We start from the raw sequence: 27,908 nt of genomic DNA on the forward strand, positions 1-27,908 counted from the left end.
TTATTCACAGATGAATGTTGAAAAGTTTGAAATAGCATTTGTAGAAAAAGTATCGGTGTCTTAGGTCACTTCTTAAAGTCAAGAAGTTTCAAAGAAAGTCTCATGAAGCATAGAGTTTGCAGCCAAATGGCTGAGAATTGTTTATTGTATTTATGTTATGAAATTCAGAGTACATGCTCAATATTATTATTTCGTATCAAATTTGTGTTATTGTTTTGAAATAATTTGAATGAATCGCCATCAATCAATTCGAACGACGTCGATCGATTCGACCACATTCTTTTGGGTGGAAACCCGCCTCTATAGAAATTCACCTTAAACTCAAAACATGAAAAAATATGGTTGTTGGTCATGACAGATATAAGTTTAAATAATTTTAAACGAAGGCTATAAAATGCTGTTTCTACTATAGTACGGAAATTATTCTTGGCTATCTTAAGTCAAAGATCTTATTTTTGATGTTTACTGGTAAGTACATCCAAAAACCTACTTATTTTCAGCCCATGTAGTCACGAAAATTCTGTAAAATTGTTGGTAGGGAAGATATATAGATCTTAGTCGTATAATACAGTTATTTATTTGTTATTGTTATCTTAGTAGATTTTAGGATTCAGAAATCTAAAAAAAATTTCTCTCGTCTAAAATTTATTTTCTGGCTGCCACAAAGTAATTTTTTGTTCGCCTCTTCTTCAAAAGTTTTTTAAAGAAATTAAACTTAGATTATGCAACTTAAAGTGTTTTAAAGTGTTGGAGTAGATCATAGCGTATTCTGTTACCCCAAATATCAAAAATTTGACCTATAATATTATTTTATAAAAATTGTTTATATTCATGGACCGAAGAGTGACGGTAGGTATCAATTATTGCCGATGGTATAAATCAAATGTGGCATCATGGTTAATTGTAGGTGGTAGAGGGATCTTCCTCGTTGACCTGAAAGAAATTTTAAAAGTTTACCTTTGCTTTATTCGTCATCTTTATTATGTTTCTGTGTTTATACAATAAGCTATGAAATTTTACCAAACAAATACAAGTACTATTTAGTGTTTTTTATGAAGAGAGCTACCCCCCCCCCCTTCCTGGACTCTGGCTCGCTAAGCCGAGATTTTGCTATAGGTAATAAAATCAAATAGAAATATATTCGTTTAAATGACAAGAACACACTGCTTTGTAGAGATAGCGGTTAGACAGGGTAAAAATTTTTTGTGTAAGAATTTTCGCGTACGAATTTCACGTGAAGTCAACGCGTTTTCAGTTCGGTTCACAAGATAAATTCCACCCCACTTAGCTAGGCCAACAAAAGAAACCGAGTCAGTTAGCTTTTAATGAACAGCTCTTTAATTACGTTCGTTTTTCGCATGTTGTCATATAATAATTCGCGTATTGACTAAATTTTTGCGCGTATATGAAAATTACTACAAATAGGGTTCACGTCTTGACAATGTTTCTTATAAAAGTCTCAGACTATAGGTGTTTTCAAGTGCTAACTTGCAGAATATTGCGAATATTGAAGAAGTGAATTGATAGATAGATTTCTTGCTAAAAGAATTCTGATGGTATAAAACAATTATCGGATTACAAATTTTTGGAAAATCTTGAAAGTTAAGAAACATTCAAGCTGCGTTTCTTAAGAAAAAATCCGTTTATTTTTAAAAACACGTCTCTTGATCTGTATGTAATAATTTCACAAATCTCACCTTTTACGGAGGCGTTCAGAAAAACTAATTTTGCGTTTATTAGTTGCATTTTGAAACTCATCCACGCGCAACTCCTTCCGCAATCGTTGGTGGTTTTCTTTTCGCTTGAACCAGTACCAACCGCCAACAAAGCAACAAATAGTGAACACAAATAATACAACTGAGAGAATTATAATCAGCATATTGGAAGTTTCTAAAGAATAGCAAAAGAAAAATTACATTTAGCCAATTTTATGGAGTTTAGTTATTGTAGTTCCAATATAAATTATTTAAGCAAGTACCATGAGATTGGCTACTAATCGTCTTTTTCTTTACTTTTTCTCTTACCTTGTTTAACCCAGGGCCGTTTTCGCTTTTTAATATAGGAGACATTTTATTAAAACTCTGCCTATGAAAAACGTCCCCGCATTTTTTTCGTAATGTTCTACTTTAAAAAACTTTCCTTTGTTTTTTAAATAAAATTTGCGTACCTATTCCGCCATCTTTTTCACATTTTCCAACGTAACCTGTCCCGGTATAACCATCTTTACATGAACATCCAAAAGACAATTTATCACGATAAGCGACGCAATATGCGTCGACATCGCAGAACGTTCCTGGTGTTGATGTGCACACGTCATAGGCTAAAAATACATTAACAGTTTAAGGCGTCTGAGCTACCGATAAATCCCCATTTTGTAGTTTTTGTAACGCTAATATATTGGTATAGCATAAATATTTTCTTATAGGTTTAAAATTATGACAGTAGTCTTTCCTAAGTAATTCCTTTCCTGTCTTGTAATTATGTAATTATGACTCCCCATTCAGATATTTGCAATACGTTCTACCCCCTAACAATTAATATCCCTCCAAAACTACGAAAGACTGATGAAGAAGGTCCTTTTCTAAAGTCATTGTGAAAGAGAAGCATTACCATACTCCCATTACTCTTGTTAGGCAATTAAAGGAAAACACGTTATAAAATACAATATGAAAATTGGAACAATTCACAGAACTGCATATCCAACAAAAACCACTCTCATTTAAAGGACAAGTTCATGGTTTGATACCTGCTATTTCAATAGCATTCGGATTGAATGTTCCCGATACATCTCCACTAGTAATACTTCCGTTATCGGTTTCCGCTCGTACTTTTGATTGAATATCTTGAAGACATTTTGTACTGTCAGTGCTTCCGCATACACTGGCGTTGTCAATTGTTACACTGTAGTCAACCACTAAGCTACCAGCTCTGTGAGAAAGGTTACAAATTTAAAAAGAAATAAATTGACGGACATACTATAACAATTGTAATTATGAACAAAAATGGTAATTTTATTAATAATATATATGAATAATTGAAACGCAAAATTAAAAATTGTTTGTTGTTATTAGCTACTTTTCTTTAAGGTGATAAATTTGTCTAACCTCGTCCCCAGGGGCTTTTGCCTTTTTAACATCGAGGCCGGCGGCGAATATCCTCCAGGGTTTGTTGCCTATGTCAGAGCCGCTAAACGGCTAAACAAGACGCTGGTATAGGCTACTTTTCATAGGAGGGGGGGGGGGGGGGTCACACTAGAATAAAGCATGCTTAGTATAAAAAAAAGCATGCTTTGGCTAAAGCAAGTTGCCGGTAACATCAAAGGGAGAGTTGTAAACGAAATTTACAACGAAAGGTTGATGTTGTTATTCTCACATACGAATGAACTTTCACTTTCATAATGACCGCTCAAAATACTCACTTTTAATTAAATGTATTAATACTCAAATATTTGTGCATAATTTTTATTCTATTGTTTCATGTACTTATAGAAGCTAAAGCAAAATTAAAGAGTGCCTCGAACACTCTTTATTTTTGCTTTATTTAAAGCATGTTTAAAGCAAGTAAACATAATTTGAAAGGCATTTTAATGAAGCAAAAATGCGTTCACATTATTAACCACGCTTTAAATCATGCTTTATATTTATAGCATGAATTTAAAATTCTAATGTGAACCCCCATAACCAGTATATTGGTTACTATATATAATTAATGATTTTTCTCGCTGTTACAATTTCTGCAGTTAGTAATAACAACTTGATCGAATCTTAAATCTTCACATGGCGGAGACGATAGTGATGATTTTATAGTGATGAAATCTTTTAAGAAGTATTATTTATCAACAAAATGCAGTAACGTGTGATTAAATAAAGTAGTTATAGACATGGGGGTACGAGCACAGTTTTAGTAAACTAAAACTTTGCTCACCCCCCCCCCCATGTCTATGACTACTTGTACACCCTTCAGCTTCGCTCTATGACATCACATGTAAAACTGTGCCCGCACCCTCATATGGTGTTTTGGAAATATTACAATACACGTATGGTCATTTATGTGTAATGTGCTATTTTTTGTTGTTTGGGAGGGTCTGCAAGTGTATGCTTATGGTGTTGCCAAGGGTCGGCAGGAGTATATTTTTTCAGCCTGTGTAATAATACGTATACCATTGGATGTCTAATATAGTATATCATCGGATGTCTCTCCAATATATGGAATAGAAAAAGTTCAACCGTCTGATGTATCTAATATATGGTATAGAAAAAGTTCAAATGTTGTAATATCCATATTCTTTCTAACACCTTTGGCAGTTTTACCACATTTATCATCATCCTTATTATAGCTATACATTGTGGATTTCAATCCCACCAATTCAACTGTTGGAACACCTGCCGCCTCATCTTTTATTGTACCAATAATTTTCTTATTTGATGCATTATAGAATTGTGATGTTTCAGGGTAATAACTGTTGTCAAATTTATCTTTATTATTCCAGAAATCCATATATACATCATCTGTTGTAATTTCATATGTTAGGGAATCGGTATCTGTGAATAGTAGTTTTGCATTATGTTTGTATTTCTTTTTGATATAGTTGTAGTGGAAATCGTACATTAATGTTTTGGATAAATCGAGAATACACATTCCTAGCTACATATGCAGGTTCGTTTAGGGTTAATGTCTTCTTAATTCTATGTACAGCCACAAGGTCCTCGTTGAATATTTTTGATGATTCGAAGGTTGGCTTGGATGTTAATTTCATTAGCTTGTCCTTATTGGTTATAAGTTCTACATTTACACGTTTTCTTATGTTTTCCATAGTTTTCCAAATACACTGTTATTTATTTGAAGAAATCTTTTTCAAATGCACCATGGGCTCTGATTAAATTCTAATACACGCTGTGCTTTTTTGATTTTTAATCCCAATGACATATATAATTGTAGATAGTGCAATACGTATTTTTCTTTTTTTTGCCTAATGTTGGTATTAATTTATTTACATCACTGACTGATATCTTATACTGTTCCTGAATTTTTTTACAATAATCTGAAAACATAATTGTGGTAACATTTAATTTTTCTGGAGCTAGTGGATAATCATTATGTAGATTATGTAGTTCTTTTGGATATTCTAAATCAACTTCTAATATTATTCCTTTACTACTTTCTGGTTTATAATCAGCTAGATTGCATTTGTTTATATCCTTTTCTTTTAACCATCTAAATCCACCAGTTGGTAGATATTGTGACATTCTATAACCGTCTAGATTGTTAGCATCTAGATACATTAGATACTTTGATGGCATATCCTTATTATAATTGTTAATGTACTTATTATTGGCTTTCCCATATCTGTTGTCAATATATGATACACCACCTCTTAATCCCTTTTCAATAAATAAAAACATGTCAATATCTGTCTGTCATCAATTCAAGTTCTACTTTTGTCATTTTCAGCATTGAATCCCAAGATAATCCTGGAGATGTATAATAATGGCATGGATCCAATTTATAATATTCTAAACATGTACTTCTAAAGTTTTCAAATATATCTGCCAATAGTAATACATCAGATTTTAGATATGGGTCATGGTATTCCCCTATTGTTTTTAATTCAAACTTCTTCCTTTTAGCATGCTTATATTACTCATCGGTGATATAATTATCAATTAGTAAACTGTAAAAATCTTTTTGATATGGTAATTGTGTCATTAAATTTATCAAGTGAATCCATATAATTGTAGGGATATACACCTTTTTTTATTCACTAGTTCAAATTTCTTTTTATCACCAAATTCCTCCTTCGTATATTTAAATGATGTTTTTGGATGGTTATCTGCTAATTTCTCCAGACTGGAACTCATATATTGGAAAATATCAATAAATTTCAACTAATTGCCCAACATGAATGCCATAAATTTTTCCATATTGTTTGGAATTACATTGATGTCCATTTCTTTGAGTTCTCCTCATTTATTTTTATAGCCGTGTTTTTTAACGATTTTACCAATCTGTTGCATAATAAAATGGCTATCATATCCTCTCAAATTATGGAAAATTACTGGCACTTTGTCTGTTAATCTATAACTTAAATTACAATCATTATGTGCTGATCCTCTATATCTACCTGTTACATGGCAATGATCTCTAACTTTGATATTTGTCTCAATATACTTTTGATTACATATGTGGCAACTATCTGCTGTTTTGAAATTTTTTATATCGGTTTTTGACATTATCATATCCTGTTTAAAATGTTTCTTTTTAATGTATTTACAATATTTGGCTTCCTTTCATAAATTTGTATACGGCATCTGGATAGTGGTTTGATATATTTGTCATCATATCTACATACTACCTTATAACCATATCCACAATCCACATGTTTCTGGTATGCTTCCATGTATGATTTACTGTCTTTAGGTGCACATCCATGTACCTTCTTAGTGGCGGCTTTAAAATCTGCATATATTACAAATGGTGCCTCCTTCATTCTACAAACATATTTTATTTTACGAGATGTAGCCAATTCTTTCAACGCTTTGAGTTTCATTGATTTCTAATTTGATACGGGAGTATCATAATGTAATTCTGCTTTGTTAGCCATCTTTATTCCTTATATATAATCAATAAAATACGTTTAAGTCACTTTTGTCGTGCTACATCATAACAAAAAGGAGATAAATAAACAATATGCATAAATAAAACATGTCAAACTCTAACCTCCAAGAGATTTACTATCAGCCTCAAAATTTATGGAAAGGACAAAAGGCTGTTCAGAATTTAAGAGGATTCGGCTTCAAGCGAAAGGAGATTAAGAAGTGGCTATCAAAACAAGCATTTTGGCAGGTACATTTACCCGCTCCAAAACATGTTGAAAGACCACATTATGAAGTTACTACTCCTAATGATTTACACCAGTTTGATCTACTCTACATGCCTGGTGACATACTGTATGGTAATAAATATAAGTACATTTTGTCTGGAATCGATGTTGCTTCCAGATACAAAGTAGCCCGACCCCTGAGGACTAAGAAAGCCAAAGAGGTTGCCGCTATGATTGAAGACATCTACAAGGCTGGACCATTAACTTATCCGAAAACTTTCCAATGTGATAACGGTTCAGAATTCAAGGCAGATGTATCAAAATTGGGAGAAGCATAAGGTTGAAATTAAAAGAGCGACTACAAAATATAAGCATACCCACACAGCTTTTGTTGAGGCGTTGAACAAGATACTTGCCGAAAATTTATTCAAAATACAAGATGCTCAAGAACTGAATGATTCGGAAAAGGTATCAACTACATGGGTTAAGCATTTATATAAACTGATTGATAGGTTAAACGATAAAAAGACGCAGATGATTGGTATAAAACCAAAAGATGCTATTAAAATGAAAGAGGTGTCTCTTGCTAAACGAGAGAATTATCCACCCGAAGTAGAATTACCTCAAGATGGCTTGTATAGATATCTATTGCAACCTGGTGAAGAACATGATGATGAGCGGAGACGAGCAACCGATAGAATATGGTCAAAAAACACATACGGATTGCGTGAGGTAATAGCGCAACCTGGTAACCGTGTTATGTACTATGTTCAAGATGGACCTGGACGAGCTTTTGTAAAAGAAGAATTGATGTTAATACCTGAAGATACAGAATTACCTCCTGATTATGTGCAAGGTTGGTGAAAAAGGGGCGATGCATAAAAAGTATCTTTACCTGTTTCTAGTAAACATGATTGTGACTTTGTCTTGCAGGGTTTAGCGCCACATAATGTCATAATTAAAAAACTGCCTTTCATGATTCTTTTGAGAATGCGTGAGACCTTTTGATCTGACAAAGGCTTCCCTAGAGTCCCAACTATAATCCTTTAATTCAACGCAAAGTTTTGAGGGCAGCCACGTCTTATATATATTTCCTCTTATGTCTTGGAACTCTGCATACATAGCTGTTCCATAACCAGCCCTAGACGCAGGTGTGTCTATCACACCCACAGATTTAACAAGGTAAATCACGTTTTCAGGTAGCTCTCTCCACTTTATGATTGGAACAAATCGTTCCATGTTTTGTTCAAATGTTTCAGCTGTTGGAAATTCCATTGTTTGTTTTGTTTATATATTTACGATTATATCTCCTTATACCACTTTCAATTATTAATTTTTCAAATAGCACATGAAATATATGAATGGTACACAGGCACACATTACGAACTTTGGTCTGGATTTAACGTCTTTTTTAGATTTTGAATTTCCGCCATCAAACTTTTCTCAAACTGACTGCGTGTTTCACTCTCCATCTTTCTATCTGTTGTGGTCATCTTTTCTAGAGCTTCGTAGTATACACCACCCAAAACCTGAAATTCTTTGTGGGTAATCTTTCCGTCATTCAATGCTTGTGAGATAGCAGTTTCAAACACAGCAATCGCAGATGTTACAACATCATATAATTTCATGGCTTTGTCGAGTTTCTTTTGGTATTTTTTAATCAACGCTGTAATAATGCTAGCGGAAATAGAGCCGGCTAGGGCCACGCCACCCAATCCGACAGAAATGGGAATTCCAATAAGAGTAGCGCCTGTTGCTATTGAACCAATACCAGAGCTAATGGTTAAAGCGCCTGAGCTGACATTTAAAAGCATTAATCGGTGTAGTGCCTTGTTGTATTTCTCATACTTGGTGTTGAATTTGTTTTTTAATTTTATCAACTCCCCAAGTTGAGAATTCACTATACTTGTGTTAAACTTGTCTTGCTCACTCGAATACTCAGGAGCAGTGGGTAACTTTGGATAAATCTTAAAACTCATTTTTATTTTAGAGGGAAATTATCTTATAAAAAACTACCCTCTAAATAAAAATAATGGCAGACATTGACATTGATTCTTTTGGTGAACACGGAAAACCTGATGAGACAACGGATGAGACGCTTCCCCTCATACCCACCCATAGACCGTACAGGTGTACAAATACATACATCAGGTGAAAAGGAAACATCATTCGGAGGTCTCAGTCAGAATACTAGAGTTTTGCAGGTAATAGTTGACGGGCTGTATGATAGATTATCTGAAAGATTCCAGCCAAAACCTGAGGTGTTATATACCGACCTGTTTGAAATTAGAGATGGTGAACTATACTACAAAGACAATAACAAACCATTGACAAACAATGGAAGACTAAGGGCTACTGATACTATAGCAGAAATATTAGGCAAGATAAGGCTGCGTAATTTAGTGTTTGATATACCTAAGAATAAGTTGTCTGCACGACAGGCGGCTAGGATAAACAAAATACAAGAAGAACTACCCTCATCATCTAAAACAACAACAGCAAGTGATGTAGAATTAGAAGCTATGTCTGGGGATGTGGTAAACAGTACGGAAGATTTAATTTCATTGGTCAGACAATAATCTGTAGACCATGAATCAACTCAGACTGGTGATCTATTTGAATATCCTATGCGTGAATTGTTAGGATTGGATAGATCATTGAGAAACATACGAGGAAGTCTTCAGGATGAAGTTGCAAAAAAGGTTCAGCTCGAACAGCATATTGACAGAGAAAAAAAACAAGTTGGAAGAGATGGAAAACACACCAAATATGACCGAGGGACAACAAAACGAAGTGAAAGAAAGGTTAAAAGGTTTGCAAAATGAGTTGAAAGGTCGACAAGAGATTATCGATATTCTTAACAGTCAAAGCATCAAAGAGACGATTACTAAACTCCTTGACAAAGATACCACATTTGGTGAAAAGATACGAACACTATTCCGTGAACAAGGTATCACCGTTGTCTGCATATTAACAGCGCTTGGCATGGCTATTGGTGTCCTTGTGGAAGCTTTGTTACCTGGAGGTGGGGGGTCGACAAGTCACTCACAAAATCCTGACAGAGGTGATGATAAAAAGGACGGTGCAAAAGAATGGATAAAAAACAAGTTGGAGGCGTTGGGGTCTCTCTTGGGAAGGCTGGCGGGTAAGGCCGCTGCAGCTCTACCGGGCATATTAGGATCCATCGTGTTATGGATACTCAATCGAGCGAAAGAAGTGGTAGGTTGGTTTAGTCAAAACCTGTGGGCTTTGGTAGTTGGAATCGGAGGTCTGATATACACCTATCTCATGACAAAGCGTTAATGCTCTTACGGCTTATATGTTACATGATACATGTAACATAGTTTTTGCTCCCTATGTTTATCTTTCAAAATACCACACAATTCCACCAATTCCAATCATACTTAAAGTAATAAATGCCAATTCCCTTTCATGTTGATCCTGACTCGGTGTATAAAAGTCGCTCAATACAGGCTCCCGTGGTAAAGGTTCAAGTTTATCTCCAAACACTCTGCTATATTCGCGCATTGCATCGTTTAATTCTATGAATTTTGAATCAGCCTTCTTTTCGAGCCTGAGCTGCTTATTGATAAAGTCTATTCTCTCTTGTCTTTTTTGTTGCCATAAAACCTGGGCTTTTTGTAATTGTTCAACTGCTAAACCATGTCGCTTTCTTTCCTTATCGATTCTGTCTTTGGATAAACTTAAAAAGAGATAGCTTGATCCTGTGAAAGCTAAAGCGTTAGCTAAAGCACCTCCCAACATCATTGCAATTGAAGCCATATTTAGATATTGATATTTTCAGGTAAAATCTTTTGCTTAATTAAGTATTCTCTTGTTATTTCACTAGCGGCAACAATGGCAACTAGTTTTCCGGTATTTTCCAAGTCAAACTTCTGAATTGAGGGAGGCGACATTTTTAACACCTTTTTTCCAAGCATCGAATAGCCGATAGCAAAAACGCAGGCGACCGATGCATGATATAAATCGTTGACGATACTTTTCTTGTCCATGTTATTATGTATTGTGAGATTATATATTGCAGGATTATCCTTTTATTCCATTTCAAGTTTATTTATTTTCACAGGTATTTTAGATTTTTGTGGAAGGGGAGGGGCACTATTTGACTTGGTATTTTGGTCTTTCTTTTTATACACAAAATAAGCAAAGCCACCAACTAAACTGAGAGTTATCATTCCTCCACCCAAAACGTAGTTCATAGGCTTTTCATTTGGTTTGGTGGTAGAATCTCCACTTTCTTTTTGAGATGACTGTCTCTGTGTCTGTGTTATGGACACTTGTTTTAATTCTTCTCGCTTTTTACGGTTGTATTCCGCCAACCTCCTACCCGCTTCAACCTTTTTAGGGTTCTTCGTTGTCACTTGAATGGGGGTCTGTTCCTCTGACATTTTTATTATCTGCTATATTTATATTATTTGTGTTTAAATTTCTTCCATTGATATAATGCCTCCCGGTAATAAGACCAACACTGAGTGGTGCTAACAATGAGCCAAATTTATAATACAAATCGCATGTGAATCTTTGAAGGGCAGAGTTTAAGAAGGGGTCATTTTCCAGGTCATTGCTCAATGCATCTTGATTGTTTATTCCCAAGACCGCACAGGCCCCCATAGAATACATGTGAATGATTGATTGCCCTAAGGACTTCACCATCTGACCTGATAGTTTAGCTTCATAGATACTAAAAAGTTTTTTTACCTCTTCATCTTTGAGCTTTTGAATTTGCTCTTCCGTGTACATTTTCCCTAGGTATAGCTTGCTATTTCCGGTTAACACACACTCGAGCAATTTTTGCTTTTTATCATCCTCAGGTGGTGGTGGAAATTCACCCGGAATATCATGTCCAATTAAATTATCGATTGCTGTTTCCGCCATTTTTATTAGGGAGAGGTATTTTTTAATACAAAAATAGCAAAAGCTCAGCAGGATGCTTAATAGCATGAAGTTGACATATTCTATCATTTTGTTATATCTGTTGTAATTTTCTTATATCTTCTTGTATCTGTGCTGTAATTTGCTGTAATTTGCTGGACAAGAGCTTGCTACCTTCTTATGAGCTTGTTGAAATTTGCTATACAAGAGTTTGCTATCTTCTTATAGCTTTGCTGAAATTTGCTGCGCAAGAGTTTGCTATCTTCTTATAGCTTTGTTAAAACTTGGAGGAAAGAATACGGAAGGAGAAACAACTTCATTTCTGTACGCTTTAAATGTATTGAATTTTCTATTGTTTTTAATTTCAAAAGAATCAGTGCGTGAGGTGCTCGACCGAGTCTTTTTCGCAAAAAAATGATCAAATTCCATATTCTCCTTTAATAGGGGCTAACTTTTTTCTATTGAAATCTGACTGTAACACGCTGCAGGCACGTGATATTTGTATGGGAAGTGTGCCTAATATAAGTCGGTAAACATTGCTGTTAAAAACTTCAACAATACGTTTGGAAATAAGCGTTTAACCATGATATTAACCTACTTTTGCAGGCTTGAGTATACCACTTTGATAATGAAAAACAATATAGATAGATATGCGCCGGACGAGTGCCGACAAAATGTGTGCTGGATTAATGTTTATTCTAACTAAAGAAATAACTTCTTATAACAGAACTTCGTTTTAAAACGAGACATAAACTTTTTCTTTTTGTTTACAAAAGTGTCGAGCATGTGCTTCTTCACTAATTATGTTAACATAAGAACAAAAGAAATTTTACCGATTTCAATATGGCTTTTTGTTTTGATAATATTCTCAAATTCATCATCAAATTATCTAATTGTTTTTATAACCAATCATAGTTGCGAATTGTTATTCACGAATAATTTAGTCACACAACCGCCAAAATTTCAAATTAAGTTTCTATACAGACACCTGCTAGAACCTTACGCAGTGTTTCAATAGAATTAAAAGAGTTGTTTCTCCTTCCGTATTCTTTCCTCCAAGGTTAAAATTTTCTGCACAAGAGTTTGCTATCTTCTTATGAGCTTGTTGAAATTTGCTATACAAGAGTTTGCTATCTTCTTATGAGCTTGTTGAAATTTGCTATGTAGCAGTCTTACAGAAGTCTTGTAAGAGCCTGTAGTATTCTTATAGCTTTGTTACAAGAGTCTTGTAACAAAAAACGTCAACCCACTCAGCAAATCACATACGTTCTTGGGTGTTCCATTCTCATGACTAAATGTGTGTGTTTACCATCTTTTAGCCTTTCCTTAACCGTCTGGATTTCTGATCGTGATTCAATGACATCATTCTCCTCATGAATAGTTGCGAGATCTTGTCTGTCTTTTGGATACCACACATATAACATTTTAGCCTGCCGTCGTAAATTTTTAGGTATAGCTGTGTATGACTGTGTAAGTAACCATACCGAATGATTTCGATGTCTACCGCTAATTGCCAACTCGAGCAAATGCTGTCTCTTTGTCCAATTTTTCATCAGTGATGATGTCATCAATCAGAAATAAGGTTTTATATCCGGTACAGAAAAGGTCCATTTTCTTAATCCATTCATACAAAGATCCTTCCGGTTCAATTAAAATCACATAGCTGTCAGTCCAAAACCATTTTTGTTCTCTGTATGTTTTATTCCATCTTAATGTTGGACATACAATCACGATGAAATCAAAGTGATCAAAGTATTCATTTTCTAATAATTTTACAACACATTTAGATTTTCCACAGCCTGTGGGACCAATGAATAATGCTGTAAAGTGTGTTACTTTGTTTCGCCATTTTACTAATACAAGACAGACATAAATTCACCGTTTTGAATGTTTAACTGGGCGTCCATGATATATATAAGCGTTTAACTTTCCTGCAGCCTCAGCGGTCTTTTTAATTTGTAAAGTGATGCCTTCACTTGCATTTTCAATCCGTCGACCGGTCCCATGCAAGGCATTCTCGTCAATTGTTCTGAAATCTAACCACAGAGCATATTTGTCTGTCAGGTAATCAGAGACTTTTACATCGTGTAATTGCAAATGTTTTTGGATTTCGTTGGCATTGTCATCCTTTGGTTTTCCTTCAGCAAACCACTTGCAAATTTCATTGTAATGTTCAAACGGCTGCATCCCTTGAGCAAAAAGTTGGTTAGGCTTACCCTCAACGATGACAGATACCTTTTTAATTTTCGGATTGTAGAATTTACCGGTATCTCGTTTGTAGGCTTGTTCGTCTTCAAAGAAAACCAATATACCCTTCAAAGATTTACAAGGGGTATTGAATGACCAATTCCACGTTGTGTCTGACTTGTTTACTCTAATTTGTCTGTGTCTCAAAATTCTATCGTATAGTAAAGCCATGTTTTGGTATTCATATGAAATGAATCTGGCCAAAGTAGGTTGTGTCACAATCTCATATTCGAGAGAGATGTTGGAGATTTTATATTTAGCGTCCAGCGCTACTTTTTGGCCTGCGGCAGATGTTGGAGGGTTAGAATAAATAACTCGGTTATAGTCGTTAAATGTGATTTCGTAGCATAGCCTATTACCTAATCCAGCTTGATAATATGGGATCGTGCTATCTAACATTTCAAAATCGAGAGGAATGATAAACTTGTTTTTGTATGCATCAAGAATGGCTTTGTCTGAGACATCGCAGGTGTATTTATCTGAAGCGTTGATCTTCAATTTCATACAATTATCCGTACACCCATCATTGAAGATGATACCTTGTCTGATTGCATTTCTCTTTTTATTCTTGGTTAGCCATAAATCTCGGTAGCACCCAAAACGGTCAAAGTCATCAATGCTCAAAATCTCGCTACCCTCAAACTTGACAGCCAACTTTTTAACAATCGCTCTTCCAATGTTACTGACCAATGTTCTTTTTGTGTCGGATTTTGACTCGAGTTCAATGTCAAAACTTAGTTTCGCCGTCCCTGGGATAATAACGTCATCACTACCCAAATTAGGAAACCTAACCAACAATAACTGGTTTTGGTCAATCTCGCTTGGATTGTGTGTGACAATTACTTTTTGACGTGAGCCTTTTACACCACGAGCAGTTCTAAGTGAACGTTCAGGATTTAACCTTTTTCCGTATTCCATGTTTTAATGTTTAGTTTGTTATTACTTTTATTTTATTTTTATCTCGGTTAGCGTATGTGAAAGACAATACCCATTGCTTGTTTTTCATCATCATTTTTTATCATATTGCCATGCTGATCTGTGATTTTCAACGTGAGAGAGGTAAATACACCCTTTTTAAGTTTTTTGTAGTAAGGATTTTTGGGCTCAACATGTGTGACGTCTTCATCATATTTAGCGATGGGAAAAATATCACTTAGCTTTTCATTCTCAAGATTTTGAGTGTTGTCGAGTTCGGAGAGATGCAAATTAATTTTGGTTATTTCAGCTAATGTATTGGTCTTGATTATTCGAGGGTCTTTGTCTAATAAGGTAAGTTCTACATTGCCTGCTAAAAATGCCTTCAATTTTCTGCCAGTGTATTTTCTTTGTGGTAGCAACTTTTCAGCTTTTCCATCTCCGACAGACAGAGTCAGTTTCAAGGGAGCTGTGATTTCATACGTAACATTGTCTGCAAACATCTCAACTAATGCAATTTCTTTTGAGCCATCCAAGTTTTGTATGGGGTAAGACAAATAGATTGTCTTTTCACCATTTACACCATTTACTGTGATATACATTCTTATATTAGAGAGTAGCATTATTTAAGGTAAAAAGAATGGAGAACATTTTTAAAAATAACCCCAATGCGGCTTATAAGCCAAATGGAGGACAAGACCTTCAGATATTGGATGGGAAAGATTTATACAAACAAACCATTATTGTCTCTGAAAATGGTTCCTTTCCTGCAAGCTTTCCTAATATTTTCACTAATTACGTAATGGTTCAAAACGAACAACGCATGAAAATTTGGCAGGAACAACCATTTAAATTATGGCAAACCCAACTCAATTTTGTCGCCTGGTGTGCTTCAAGTGCTTGTGGAGTCACCTGAAAGAAGGTCGGAACGAAGGTCCGAACACCTGAAAAAAGGTCGCTCTATGATTAGATCAGTATATCGTTTTCACGTCTATTATCACATTAGACGAATCATTAAGCGCTTGCAGACTCCTCTTCCTTTTGAAGATAGTTTTAATCAATATGACAATCCTTATTCAAATGAAGAGTTTTTAAAAATCTGTAGTGAATATGGTGTCGATTCTGATCCTATGAAATACAGGGGTCAATATTTTTTCAGCTCGTATCAAAAAAGACGTAAAAACTATCCACCACCAGGTCTGAGTTATTTCACAGACGACTCCGTTACACGATGGATCATTGAAAAATCTAATGGCTTTACAAAAATAGGTCTTGTAAAAATTTCAGACAGTGTTAGAGCATATGCTTATCTTGTTCTTAGTTCGCAAGCCTCAGCTCGTTCTTCTATCTTAGGTAATAATTCAAGCGCCTTGACAGCTCAAAGAGTTTTTATGAACAACTTTGAAGACATTGTTAACCGTAGAGTTGATATTCAAGATGACATTAAACGTTATCAGGATACCTTAAATTTTTTTTACGGGTCACTTTTTTCTTTTTTTCAATTTTACAACAATAACTAGAACATTATATGATTACAAGGAACTAATTTACTACATAACACAACATATTCCTAGCTAACGATTTAACAGTTCAACTTTGAAATTTCATGATCAACCACAATATCATCTCCTACATCGAACTTTTTATATAAACTTCTCGAACCTCTTAAACATATTAAACCAGATCTCAACAGAGCAAAACAAAGTTTTGTGCGTATATGTGTGACTGCAGTTGAAATGGGTATGTTCTTCTTATCCGCTATCATTTCCGAAAGCCGACTGTAAAAAGTGATGCATTCGCGACCCATGCTTCCGTGAATTGAAAATATAAGCGGCGTGAAACTGCCATTATCAACACTCAAAATTCTACGATTGTAATTTCTTTTCTTCTCGTTCTCGAATGTCCGGTCTACAATCATCACCGGTTTTTACACTCTTTAAATCGAAACGTTAAATTACGCTTCAAGCAAAGTTGATTATTCAGTTGGACAGACAAGGCATTTACATTTTACCTAGTGAAATGAATCTCAAAATTAAAACAGGGGTGGTGGGTTACAACAACAAGATTTTAATATCAGGTGAAGATCTGACGATTGGGATTAATCGAAAAGTCAATGTGACTGAAAAAACAGCTGAATCACATAAAAAGATTCCTGATAAAAAGATTCCCGATAAGCATATTCCCGATAAGCATATTCCTGAGCCTTCCTACAAAGATACTACTACACATGAAGATGAGAAGATCGCTCTTGTGATGGCTATGACAACGGCTTTTAGCATATGGTATGTGTTTAGATAGCTATTTGATAATTATCCTGAAGCAGGAATGGATTTTGTGTTACTTTGACAGTATGAAGTACGGGTCGATTTATTAGGACTCCAAATATTCTTCCCTTAGACGTTTGAATGGCAAATATACAGTATATACTGGACATAAATCTCCATTCTTCACGATCAGTTTACACACGTCCAAATAGTCATTATCATCATCCTTTGACGCATCATCAACCATGATGAACGCATAATTGTAGAAGATGGTATTACCGCGTACTCTAGGGGCCACTATAGACACATAGAGGAATAGCATAGCACGGTATGGGCGACACAGGGCTCGGGGATATAGGGGAACGTTGGGGGATATAGGGTATTAGGGTGGGATTTTGAGGTTAGAATTTGGCGGGGATTTTTTTGCTATTTAGCGATTTAGCGAAATGCTTCAAGAAATATCGTTAATTTAACGGACGTGCTGGATGATTCAACGTGATTGCACTAACATCGGCATTTCCCTATCTCTAGTACTTTAATAAAACAGGGATTTTCACAGCCCATCAAAAGTGATAATAAAACATTGCTAGATATTGGTACCACCGTTATATATCTATATGAGCCCGGTGAATTGGAAGGACAAAATTATAAAGGTGAAAGACGAAAACGGTCTACTGATCTAATATGGTCGGTGGAGGTATATAAAATAAAAGATAGATACATTAAAAGTAATCAACCAACATTATATTATTTGGATGGTGGTCCTAAGAGATCATTTGTTCCTGAAGAGCTTCAGCCCATTTGGAATATGGATATGGATTTGGATATTAAACCCATATTATTTCTATTTCTTTTTGCTTAGATTGTGTTTTTAATTGTGGAATTATAGGAAAACAACTTGTTTTTCTTTAATAGGGATTCTACTATGGGGATACTGAGTGGTATAACATATTTGTATACTAAATTGTCTGTATTATTAATCTGACCCCATAAAGTTTTTATCATATTATCAGATACCACTTGATCTTGCATACATAGGAACTGTTTTAGGATAATAGTGAAATTCCCATCTCTCTTGTATATGCACTTTTTCCGAAATGTACAACGTTCAAAAACACTGTATGAAGGTATATAAACTGGAATATCACAACTACACCACATTTTGGACAAACTAGTGTCGATGCTGTTGTAATCTTAATCTTATCACTTATATCATCAGTATCACCAAAAATATCATCCATATGATACTCTCTATAATTAAGTAAATCATCATCATCTAATTTAGACATTTCTATATCTGTAAGTTTATTCATTTATGCTATACATACAGGTTATTTCTTTATACATATTCCATCAAACTATGACGTCATAACTACCACTATATTATTTGAACTTTTTCTATACCGTATATTAGAGACATCAGACGGTTGAACTTTTTCTATTCCTTATTTTGGAGAGACATCCGATGGTAAACTATATTATAGACATCTAATGGTATACATATTATTACACAGGCTGAAAAAATATACTCTTGCCGACCCTTGGCAACACCATAAACATACACTTTCAGACCCTCCCAAACAACAAAAAACAGCACTTACGTGTATTGTAATATCTCCAAAACACAATATGAGGGTACGAGCACAGTTTTACATGTGACGCCATAGAGCGAAGCTGAAGGGTGTACAAGTAGTCATAGACATGGGGGTGTGAGCAACGTTTTAGTTTACTAAAACTGTGCCCATGTCTATAACTATGTGTCCATGTCTATAACTACTAATAAAGTTGATTTTGTTGGAATATACTGACACATAAGACAGCCTAGCTCAATTTAGATGGCTAGCTTTTATATTTTACTAGTGTAGTACCTCTTTAGGAAAAAGTGTAAGTCTTAGACTGTGGCATCTGGCTAGTTATTTATTTAATAAGGAAACAAAACCGAAGCTAGCTTAGATAACTAGTAAAGTAAAAAATATGCTTTCAACGTCTTATAAATGTTGGCTAAATCGAACTGATAAGAAAAAAACCCTGGTAGAGGCTGGCCAGTTCTGTTATGCGATTGGTGTACGATACGACATAGATAATTTATTCGCGCGTCATAATTTATGCAACAATTTGCTATAAAGATGTCGGGTTTTGTTACAAAAAGATTAAAAGATTAGAGGATCTTGACTATGAGAAATGTTAAAAAAGATTGGTTAAAAAAACGGTGAGCCAAACAGTAAATATTTCTATGAAATAAGTTATTTTGGCAGATTTCCATTATTCACAATTTAAATGAAAATAAAGGTTCTTTTTAAAGCTTAGTGAAAAACATGAATTTTAGCAATTTAGCTGGATTAGAAAAGACATGTAGCTAGCTATCTTACAAACATTTACATACGCATTACTAAATAAAAATAAATCTTACTATTTATTATTTTTCTTCATAAAAAAAACAAGTGCTCTTCAAAAGGTGCAGTTTTAGTCAGACCATGGTCAGACCAGCCAATTGTATCTTTCAATTTTCAACAACTGATGTCACTACTTAACAACAAGTTTAAAGTTTTGTTGGTCTGTCATGTAAAGCTAGCTAGACACATCGCACTTGTTCAAAATTTAGCCACACCAGTCAATGTACGCTAGTTAGAAAAATGTCGCGTTTCGTAACAAAATTTTAGTCTGAAAACACCATAAAAAGGATTTACGGCTGAAAACGTAAGGACCAAAAAAAATTATGTAGCTAGGGGCAATTCAATACCTACGTAACGCCTAAGGGGTGGAGGTACGATCATTTTCGTTACGCACTGTTGCGAAAATTTAAGAGGGTGGAGGAGCAGAGCTATTTTGTTATGCAGCAGATAATTTTTATGTATGAAGGATATTTTTAGTTACTTTACTGTATGATCTACCTCCGGACTTACACAAAAGTACCAAAAATGTCATCTTGTGTTTAAATATAAGCTAACAAAATATTATGTAACAAGGGTGGTGGTTAGTACTAGATTTGTTACGATGCCTTACAAGGGGTTAGGGATATTTATCACATTTAAGTGGTAAAAAATTATATTAGGCTCTCTCTCTTGGGTTAGACATCAAATTGCTAAGGCCTTTCTTCATCACAAGCTTCTTAGTTGTTTCTAGAACCTAGTTCTTACCTACACAGTTCGAAAAATGTGAACCAGACCTTGACCTTTTCGGATCATGTTCATCAGTAGTGAATTTATCATGCTAAAGCACCTTATATAACTGTTTAAACGCAGTATATATTGCCTCTGCAAAAACTATCGCCATAGTTTAACTAGGAAAGTCTTTAGCTGAGAGAAGGGCGGTAGCGTAGTTTAGATATACGGACTGAAGGTTGCTAAGCAATATGGTAATTTTGATCTATTTTTGACCCAATTTTAAACTTAGTAGCTATTATCAACTGGGTTACTTATAAAAAATTATTCAGCTCACATTTATAAGACATTGAAAACATATTTTTAAGAAGCAAAGCTAATGTGAGCGCCAGCGAGTCGGCGCGGCGAAGCGAGCGCAGCCTATTTGGCATTCAAGCGCGTAATTTGCGGAGCTACCTGGCGTAGCTCCGCAAGCGAGCTCTTTTACCATTTAAGCAAGCGAAAATATTTCTTTCCAAGGAACTATTTTAAAAGGTTAGTCAGGTGTCCACTTATGACCTTTAGTCCGGCTCTGCTTATGACTTTCAGATTTAAATGTATTTTACCTACTGGCGTATCTCAAAGAAGATATTTTTAGCGTACGTCTGAAGTGACTTTTCGGCGCGAAATGTGCAAATCAAAATTGGAAATCGATTACGACATTTAAAATTTCTTCTTTCAAAGAAGAAAAAACGAAAAAAAACGTAAACAATAAAAACTGCTGAGGAAAGTTATAAAGTTTTGTCATGTGAGCAGGGGAAAATAAAATAATATTAATAAAGTTTATCATTTTTGCGTGTTTTATGATGACTCCTCAAATTGCGTTTATAGGAAAACAGTCAACTCAGGTTTGTAACGATATTACTTTTACTAATTCTCTTATAATGATTCTTTAATATAGCTAGCTAACAAATTTTTTCAACAAACTTCCGAACATGCTTTTTATTTCTTTTTTTTTATTTCTACATTACAATAAAATTGTGTCCTTTTTTATTTTAGATTACCCAACAGTACCTACAAACGTTGGCGATAGGAATAGATAGTTTTAGTAAATAAATACTTTTTAACAAAAATTGTAAAGAACTTTAAATATGCTCGCCGGTAAAGATATGTTAAAACTGTCTTTTCTTATACCCTTTCTTTCTTCTGTTTAACTTAGTTTAACAAAAAAATAATAGAATGTCATTTTTATTCAACATCGTCCCCAGGGTCTTGTGGCCCCTGAGCCGTTATTACGGAATGAACAAGGCAAAATGCTGTGGGAACGAGGTTGATTTTTAATGTTGTTGGCTTTATCTGATAAAACAGTAACGAAGAAATCCAACCCGAAACGATGTTTAATTTAGCAATATCAAAGACGCTGCATTGCGGGTCAGTGTATACTGTGCACTGTTCTGGATGGTTGATATGATAAAAAAAATGTTTTTCGATGCTTATCACAAATAGCTCAGAGTACTAGAATACTTATTCTGCAAACTGTTTAATAAGCGCTTATTAGCCAAATAATCGTTCAGTCAATATGAGAGCACAGAGCAAATAGTTCAAAAACAAAACACATGGAAAATAGAAAAAAACAGTTATGTAGGGAAAACCTTAGGATTTTTTTTGTAGTTTTTCCATAGAAAGTTTTCGCATGCAGTATGCCGTTTGCACTTGCTGAAAAACGGAATGCGTTTATACGGATTCACGATTCTTAATAATTCCCCCGGAACAGAAGTGTTCTACACCTCGACGCTCATTGCAAAAAGAAAACCTGAAGAAAAACTATTATTAAAAAGTCAGAAAAGAGCCCTGGGGACGAGGTTGCTTGGGGACTTTCAAATTGCTAAAATATTTCTTGATAGTACTGTCGAGTACAATATTTCCCTTGCGAACATAAGGAACCTGTTGCCGCCCCGCAACCCTTTATATATTGATTTTCTATTTTCTACTACACAGCGGGGAAAAATAAAATTTTTAAAAAAAATTTTGACGATAGTGTTACTTTTTTCACTCGATAAGTCAAATTCCCTCAGCCTTGGTTATCCCAATTTTTTTCCTGCTTACTCTTCGCTCTAGGAACGAGGTTGTTATTTTTAAGAACACTGTCCCATTCGAAAATATCATTCAAATAAAACTGTGAAGAAACAAAACAAGCTAAAAAAGTTGTTTATTGTTCATATGAGTTGCGTAAGTTAAGTTTGTGTTAGGTAACAACAACGGCTCATGCCATACGTTACAAAGAACAACAAATGATTGAAATTATATAGCATCGTCTAAAGATGAATGTCAAATAAGGTTAGTAGTTTTAATAATAAAATAAGTCTTCGCCGGAGGCAACGTTAGCTAAAATTTTCTACATAAGACACAAAACAGAAAAGATAGCTTTAATTTAGTCTACAGCTTGGACAAGCAGGTTTAAAGATGCAAACTTCTATTCATAATACTAAAAACTTCTATTGAAAAATTCAAAAAACTTTTCTGTAAAAAAAAAAATTGCGAACTTTTATAAAAAACTTTGGAACTTCTATAACTTTTTTGAAAGGTTCATCGGCTACCGTAAAAATTACCAAATTATAAACAAACATGGACGCCGTGCTGGAGCAAATTTTACGCAGCCAGGTATAGAATCGTACATGATGAATACTTCAAAGTCAACAGCAAATAGTTATTGTAATGCCAACAACCCCGATGACGGTTCTTCAAGTTCTTCGAGCACCAGTAGTGCCAACAAAAAACGGAAAACAGAAACTCGTTTTGGAAATTTATTGTCGAGAGTTCGTCAAAAGGCCTCATCATCCTCTTCGAAAAGTTACACACCTCGAAAGATCAAAAAGTACAAGTGAAATGGGAGCGATATAATCCATCGAAAAAAAGGTTCGAAAGAGTAAAACAGAAAGATGGGGGTGGATATCGATTCATCAAGGTGGAAGTTGGAACACCATTGAATTTTAAAGAGCTTAAATACAAAGCTTTGAAGTTGTATTTGGACCGAAATGACTGTAATAGTTACATGGAGGCAGAATCAGAGTGCATGAAGTCGTTATGTGGTCCAAATTAAACATTAGATGAAGATAAAGACCTTTGGGCATACATCGAAAGGAAAGGTTTATTTTATCGAAGTGTTGGTTTGTTTTATCGACTAAATCTGTACCATATGACCATGATAACGAGTATGAAGAAGCTGGTCAGGAAACAACTTTGAATAAACAAAGTGGTTACGTTGAAACTTTCACTGAGAACATTTGCCATGCAATAACAAAACCAAAGGAGATTAGCAGGTGACGCATATGTTCTGTTTGTCATTGCAGCTATATCGGAAACCAATATATTATTTGCATCCAAAAATATGAGTATAGTGCTTCTTGTATTGCAGATAGCAACTTGAAATTGTTTGGCAATTTGTTTGAACCTTCTTGTGTTGATGATAACTTTCAAATGAAAACGAAGAAGAAAGGCCATCTTTAAATGAATTGAGAGAAAGAAGGATTGAAACTTTAGCTGGAGCTTCAATAGCTATAGCAACTGGTGGTAACAAGCTTTCGAATTTGGATAATGCAAGCGCAAGTTCTGATGTTACAGAGGTAGTACAGTACATTGCCAAAATACACCGCATGACGATAAAGAAAGATTTGATGGATTTATTTATTACTAAACAGGTGAGACCATTTTCTATTTTTCAATAATTTAGATTTAGACCCTCTTTGAATACAATAAAACAATATTAAAAACACATGTCTTATTGAATTAGTTATCTTCTTTAAAGTTCAGGTATCCTAAGTCATAAAGTCCAAAGTATTCAGTTTATTTTATGTCGCTCTTCTATAATAACAGTTATCTAGAATATAACACAATGATACAATGTATTTTAGTTTTCATCTTAGATCAATGTGACAGATGACATCCGATATATATGGATTGATCCTCGTGGCTGAGAAGAAAATGGTGCAGGTGTTTCTCGGGATATTTATTCTTCATTCTGGAATGAAGTATACAATGCATACTTGCATGCCGAGCAAGAAATAGTGCCACAAGTTTGGCATGATTTGTACAAACAAGAGTGGCGTGCAATTGGCATGATCATTTTAAAAGGACGCTGGTTACTTTCCAATCAGTTTGAGAAACTAGGGAAGCTTTATTCTTGGCCAATTTAATCATAGTCATTAACGATAAAGAGTTTATTTTCTTAGTGATCTTAATACATCAAAAAATCTAGATTATCCTTATTGGAATTATCAGCCCTTTGACCTGGATACACTGACGAAGAGTGTTGGAGTGACTTCAGATTCCACAAAAATGACATATATGAATTGAAAGAAATACTTGGTATTCCTGATGAAATAACAACTTATAATAAATGCAAAATAAACGGTATCGAAGCTCTGTGCATCTTTTTAGATCGTATTGCCTATCCATGTCGTTACTTAGACATGATACCAAGATATGCTAGACCTGTGCCTTAATATAACATGATCTCGAATCATATTTTGAAGCTTATTTATGAGAATTTCCATCACCTTCTGGATACTATGAATCAACTGTGGCTGCGTCCTCAGTGTTTAGAAACATTTTGTGATGTCATACAGAGAAAAGGAACTGCACTAGATAACTGCTGGGGGTTTGTTGATGGGACAGTTCGACCAATTTACAGGCCAGGTCAAATGCAAAGGGTACTGTATAATGGACACAAGAAAGTTTATTCCATAAAATTCCAATCAGTGGCAGCACCTAATGGGCTCATAGCAAATCTCTATGGACCTGTTGAGGGAAAGAGACATGTCACAATTCTGTGCACAATTACAACAATTTTCACTTGATATGAATGGAAGAGCTCTTTGTATTTATGGTGACCCTGCATACCCACTAAGGCCTGAGCTACAAGCTCCATTTCGTAATGCAGCTCTTAACCAACAACAAAAGGATTTTATTAAATCCATGAGTAAATACGAATCTCTGTAGAGTGGCTATTTGGTGACATTGTTAACTGGTATGCATTCATGGACTTCAAAAAGAACCCTGAAAGTTGGATTAAGCTGTGTGTATATAGTTTGTGCGTTACTCAAGAATGCCCGTACCTGTTTATATGGTAGTATGACAACTGAATTTTTTAGACTTGACCCATTAGAATTGAGATAGTATTTTCAGTAACAAAACTTTATTTTTAAAAACGTGATCTATAAAAATATATCCAGTAACTATATATCTACAGTAAAAGTACTTTAAATAACTTTATAAAATATATATAAATACGCTAAAAATGTACCTTTAGTATTATGATGCTTGAAAATGTATATACAGTAGTGACAATTTTGAAATCAATTTTATGCTGTTGTTAAAGTTGTGTGTATTTCTCAATAGGTAAGTAGTAACATTAAATGTGAACAAATAACAAGTAACAGAAGTAACAAAAAACAAGCAACCAACTATCCTAACTGTGTCACTTTTTCATTTTGTCCATGAATATCTTGAACATGGTTTTAAACATATTGGTTTCTTCTTCTTTTACTTTCAATTCTCTTTCACGTAACTGAAACTCTTGTTCAGATATTTCTTTTAAATATGCCAAGGTGTCTGAACTTGTTCGCCTTTGTCTTTTAGGGTTTTCTGATTTTTCTTCATTATTTCGTTTCTTAGTTTCTCCTAATGTTTCCATAGCTCTATTTCTTTGCTCGACTGCAGAAGTTTTTTCATTTTCCAGAGACTTTTTTCTCACATCGTTCTCATTGTCAAACAATGCTTTAGCTTCATGTGATCTCTCTGTCATGTCAAATAATAAACCATAAAGCTCACTTTCTTCCACGTTTATACCACTGGCTTTTTCATGTTCTCTGTATTCTCTTTTAAAATTTTCCAGTAATAAATTATAGTGATCTCGAACACTACATTTGGTCACATTAAACTTGGGTTCAATGGTTTTATTTAATTCCGACTCAATTAAATTCCAGGCATTTCCACGTTGCCTTGTTCCTACTTTGTAGAAATATGGTTCCACAAGTAGAACGTTCTTACGTAACATGATATCATGTTCGTTGGTCCAAAACATGCTAACAATAAAAATCCAAATTGAAAGCAATAGCTACCTTAAAACTTTAATTTTCAAAGTGACTTATAAATATTGACAAAACTACAAAGCAAAAATATGAAAGCTTTGATATTTCTCTGGCTAGCTACTAATATGTTTATGTGCTTATAGCTGGGTAACTAGCTACTATGTGATTCTCGATTTAACACCAATAAAAAACACTTATTTTGCACAGCAGAGTTTTGCTAAAAGAATGCTATTTAAAAACACTAAAAGAACACCAACAAACCTTTTGGTTTTCGTTTTTGAGCTTGTACTATAGACCACTTTCCGCGTAACGTAGTTATTTTGATTTGATTTTTGAAAACAATGGGCATGCGCGCACTTTTGTGTAGGTAAAAAAGCACAACTCGCACAGAGTAAAATGATTATTAATAAAGATTAAAGATTATTTTGGGTAGCATAATATCCAAGAGGAACTGGAATTAAATTTTAACTATATTCTTCTAATTCTTTTTAAAAAGTTTCAATAATTTTGAGCAAATATTTCTTTTTTGGATGGATTTCTTTGATTACTGTGGTCTGTTGTTTATATTTTCTGCCTACAGAAATGCTTGCGCATGTGCAAAAAAACTGCAAACTTTTTAACTTTTGTAACCAGTAGCAGCCATGCTTGTTTTGATTTCTAAAAATAAACAAACAAACGTTAAATGTTGCTTCTTTTTTCTGTAAAAGTCAATTCTATACACTGAACTAAGTAAAAACAGAACTGATAATACTAAAACAATGTTTTCTGGTAAAAAATGTGTTTAAAAGATAAGAAAATGATGTGTATATACTCACGTTGTCTACTGGACGCCAAACCACCACTTCTAACGTCCTGAGCTTCGAAGAGAACGCACCATCGAGGGGAATCCTCTATACTGGGCATGCGCAGTAGATAAAATATGGAGTTCTCCGCCATGCCGTCCTGTTTTCGTAAGTTCCCTAATAGCTCGCCAGGAACTTGTACAGAAAAGTCACATTATAGCCTCATGTTGGGAAGTTGCCTTTTCAGAGCTTAAAAAGAAGCCAGAATTTCATCCATGGAGAATATTGTGAATTTTTATGAAAGATAGGAACCAACCACACAAAAGGTTGTAGCCTTGTTCAAAAATGTCCATACGAGTAGCAGTGCTGAACAAGACTCATTCAATTTTTTAAAGTGGTATGTGAGAGGTTTGGAAAATATTATGTTGAAAAAAGTTATGAAGTTCATAACAGGCTCAGATAACATGGTTGTTGATACAGTAGAATTAATTTTCACGCGACCGGAATCGAATTTCAGTCGTAGACCAGTAGCTCACACATGCATGTGATATTCATAAGACACGTGTTTATCGTTATCGTCTCTATATATTCTAACATCAAATATTCTGTACAAATAAAGAATAGGCAATGATCTCCATCGTAGATCTCCATCGTAGATATTATGTATGTCGTAACAATGCACACCAAGCTTAGAACTTCCTTCAACTTATAATAATTATTGCCAACTCCGTGAAGAATTCAGCAATATATTGCAGTCATCTGAATGGGATATGGACATCATTTAAACTGATTTTGGATCCTTTTTTGTTTTGTTGTTA

The 27,908-nt window shown here is 34.6% G+C and overlaps 2 protein-coding genes across 5 annotated transcripts in view; both read right to left on the reverse strand.

The window, feature by feature from the left end:
- The window catches only part of LOC130621581 (uncharacterized), a 44,836-nt gene continuing 16,928 nt past the window's right edge, over positions 1-27,908 (reverse strand). Inside the window, exons 8-11 of one of the 3 annotated variants that reach the window (XM_057436887.1) lie at positions 2,747-2,928; positions 2,168-2,320; positions 1,698-1,890; positions 1-933 (exon numbers count right to left, since the gene is read on the reverse strand). In XM_057436887.1, coding sequence (XP_057292870.1) covers positions 861-933; positions 1,698-1,890; positions 2,168-2,320; positions 2,747-2,928 — 601 coding nt within the window. In that variant the 3' untranslated portion in view covers positions 1-860. The remainder of the gene's footprint in view (positions 934-1,697; positions 1,891-2,167; positions 2,321-2,746; positions 2,929-27,908) is intronic. The other 2 variants (XM_057436886.1, XM_057436885.1) reach the window with 2 other exon arrangements.
- On the reverse strand, positions 20,896-27,392 carry LOC130621582 (uncharacterized). Of its 2 annotated transcripts, none has more exons than XM_057436889.1 (2): positions 27,124-27,392; positions 20,896-26,965 (listed from the first exon to the last, which is right to left on the reverse strand). In XM_057436889.1, the coding sequence occupies exon 2, from the start codon at positions 26,299-26,301 to the stop codon at positions 25,696-25,698; it is 606 nt and encodes a 201-aa protein (XP_057292872.1). In that variant the 5' UTR covers positions 26,302-26,965; positions 27,124-27,392; the 3' UTR covers positions 20,896-25,695. The 2 variants fall into 2 exon arrangements, with proteins under 2 accessions (XP_057292872.1, XP_057292871.1); XM_057436888.1 differs by having other exon boundaries at positions 20,896-26,302; positions 26,570-27,392.

This window comes from Hydractinia symbiolongicarpus, chromosome 12 (genome assembly GCF_029227915.1).
Source record: "Hydractinia symbiolongicarpus strain clone_291-10 chromosome 12, HSymV2.1, whole genome shotgun sequence".
In the NCBI taxonomy this organism is placed as follows: Eukaryota; Metazoa; Cnidaria; class Hydrozoa; order Anthoathecata; family Hydractiniidae; genus Hydractinia; species Hydractinia symbiolongicarpus.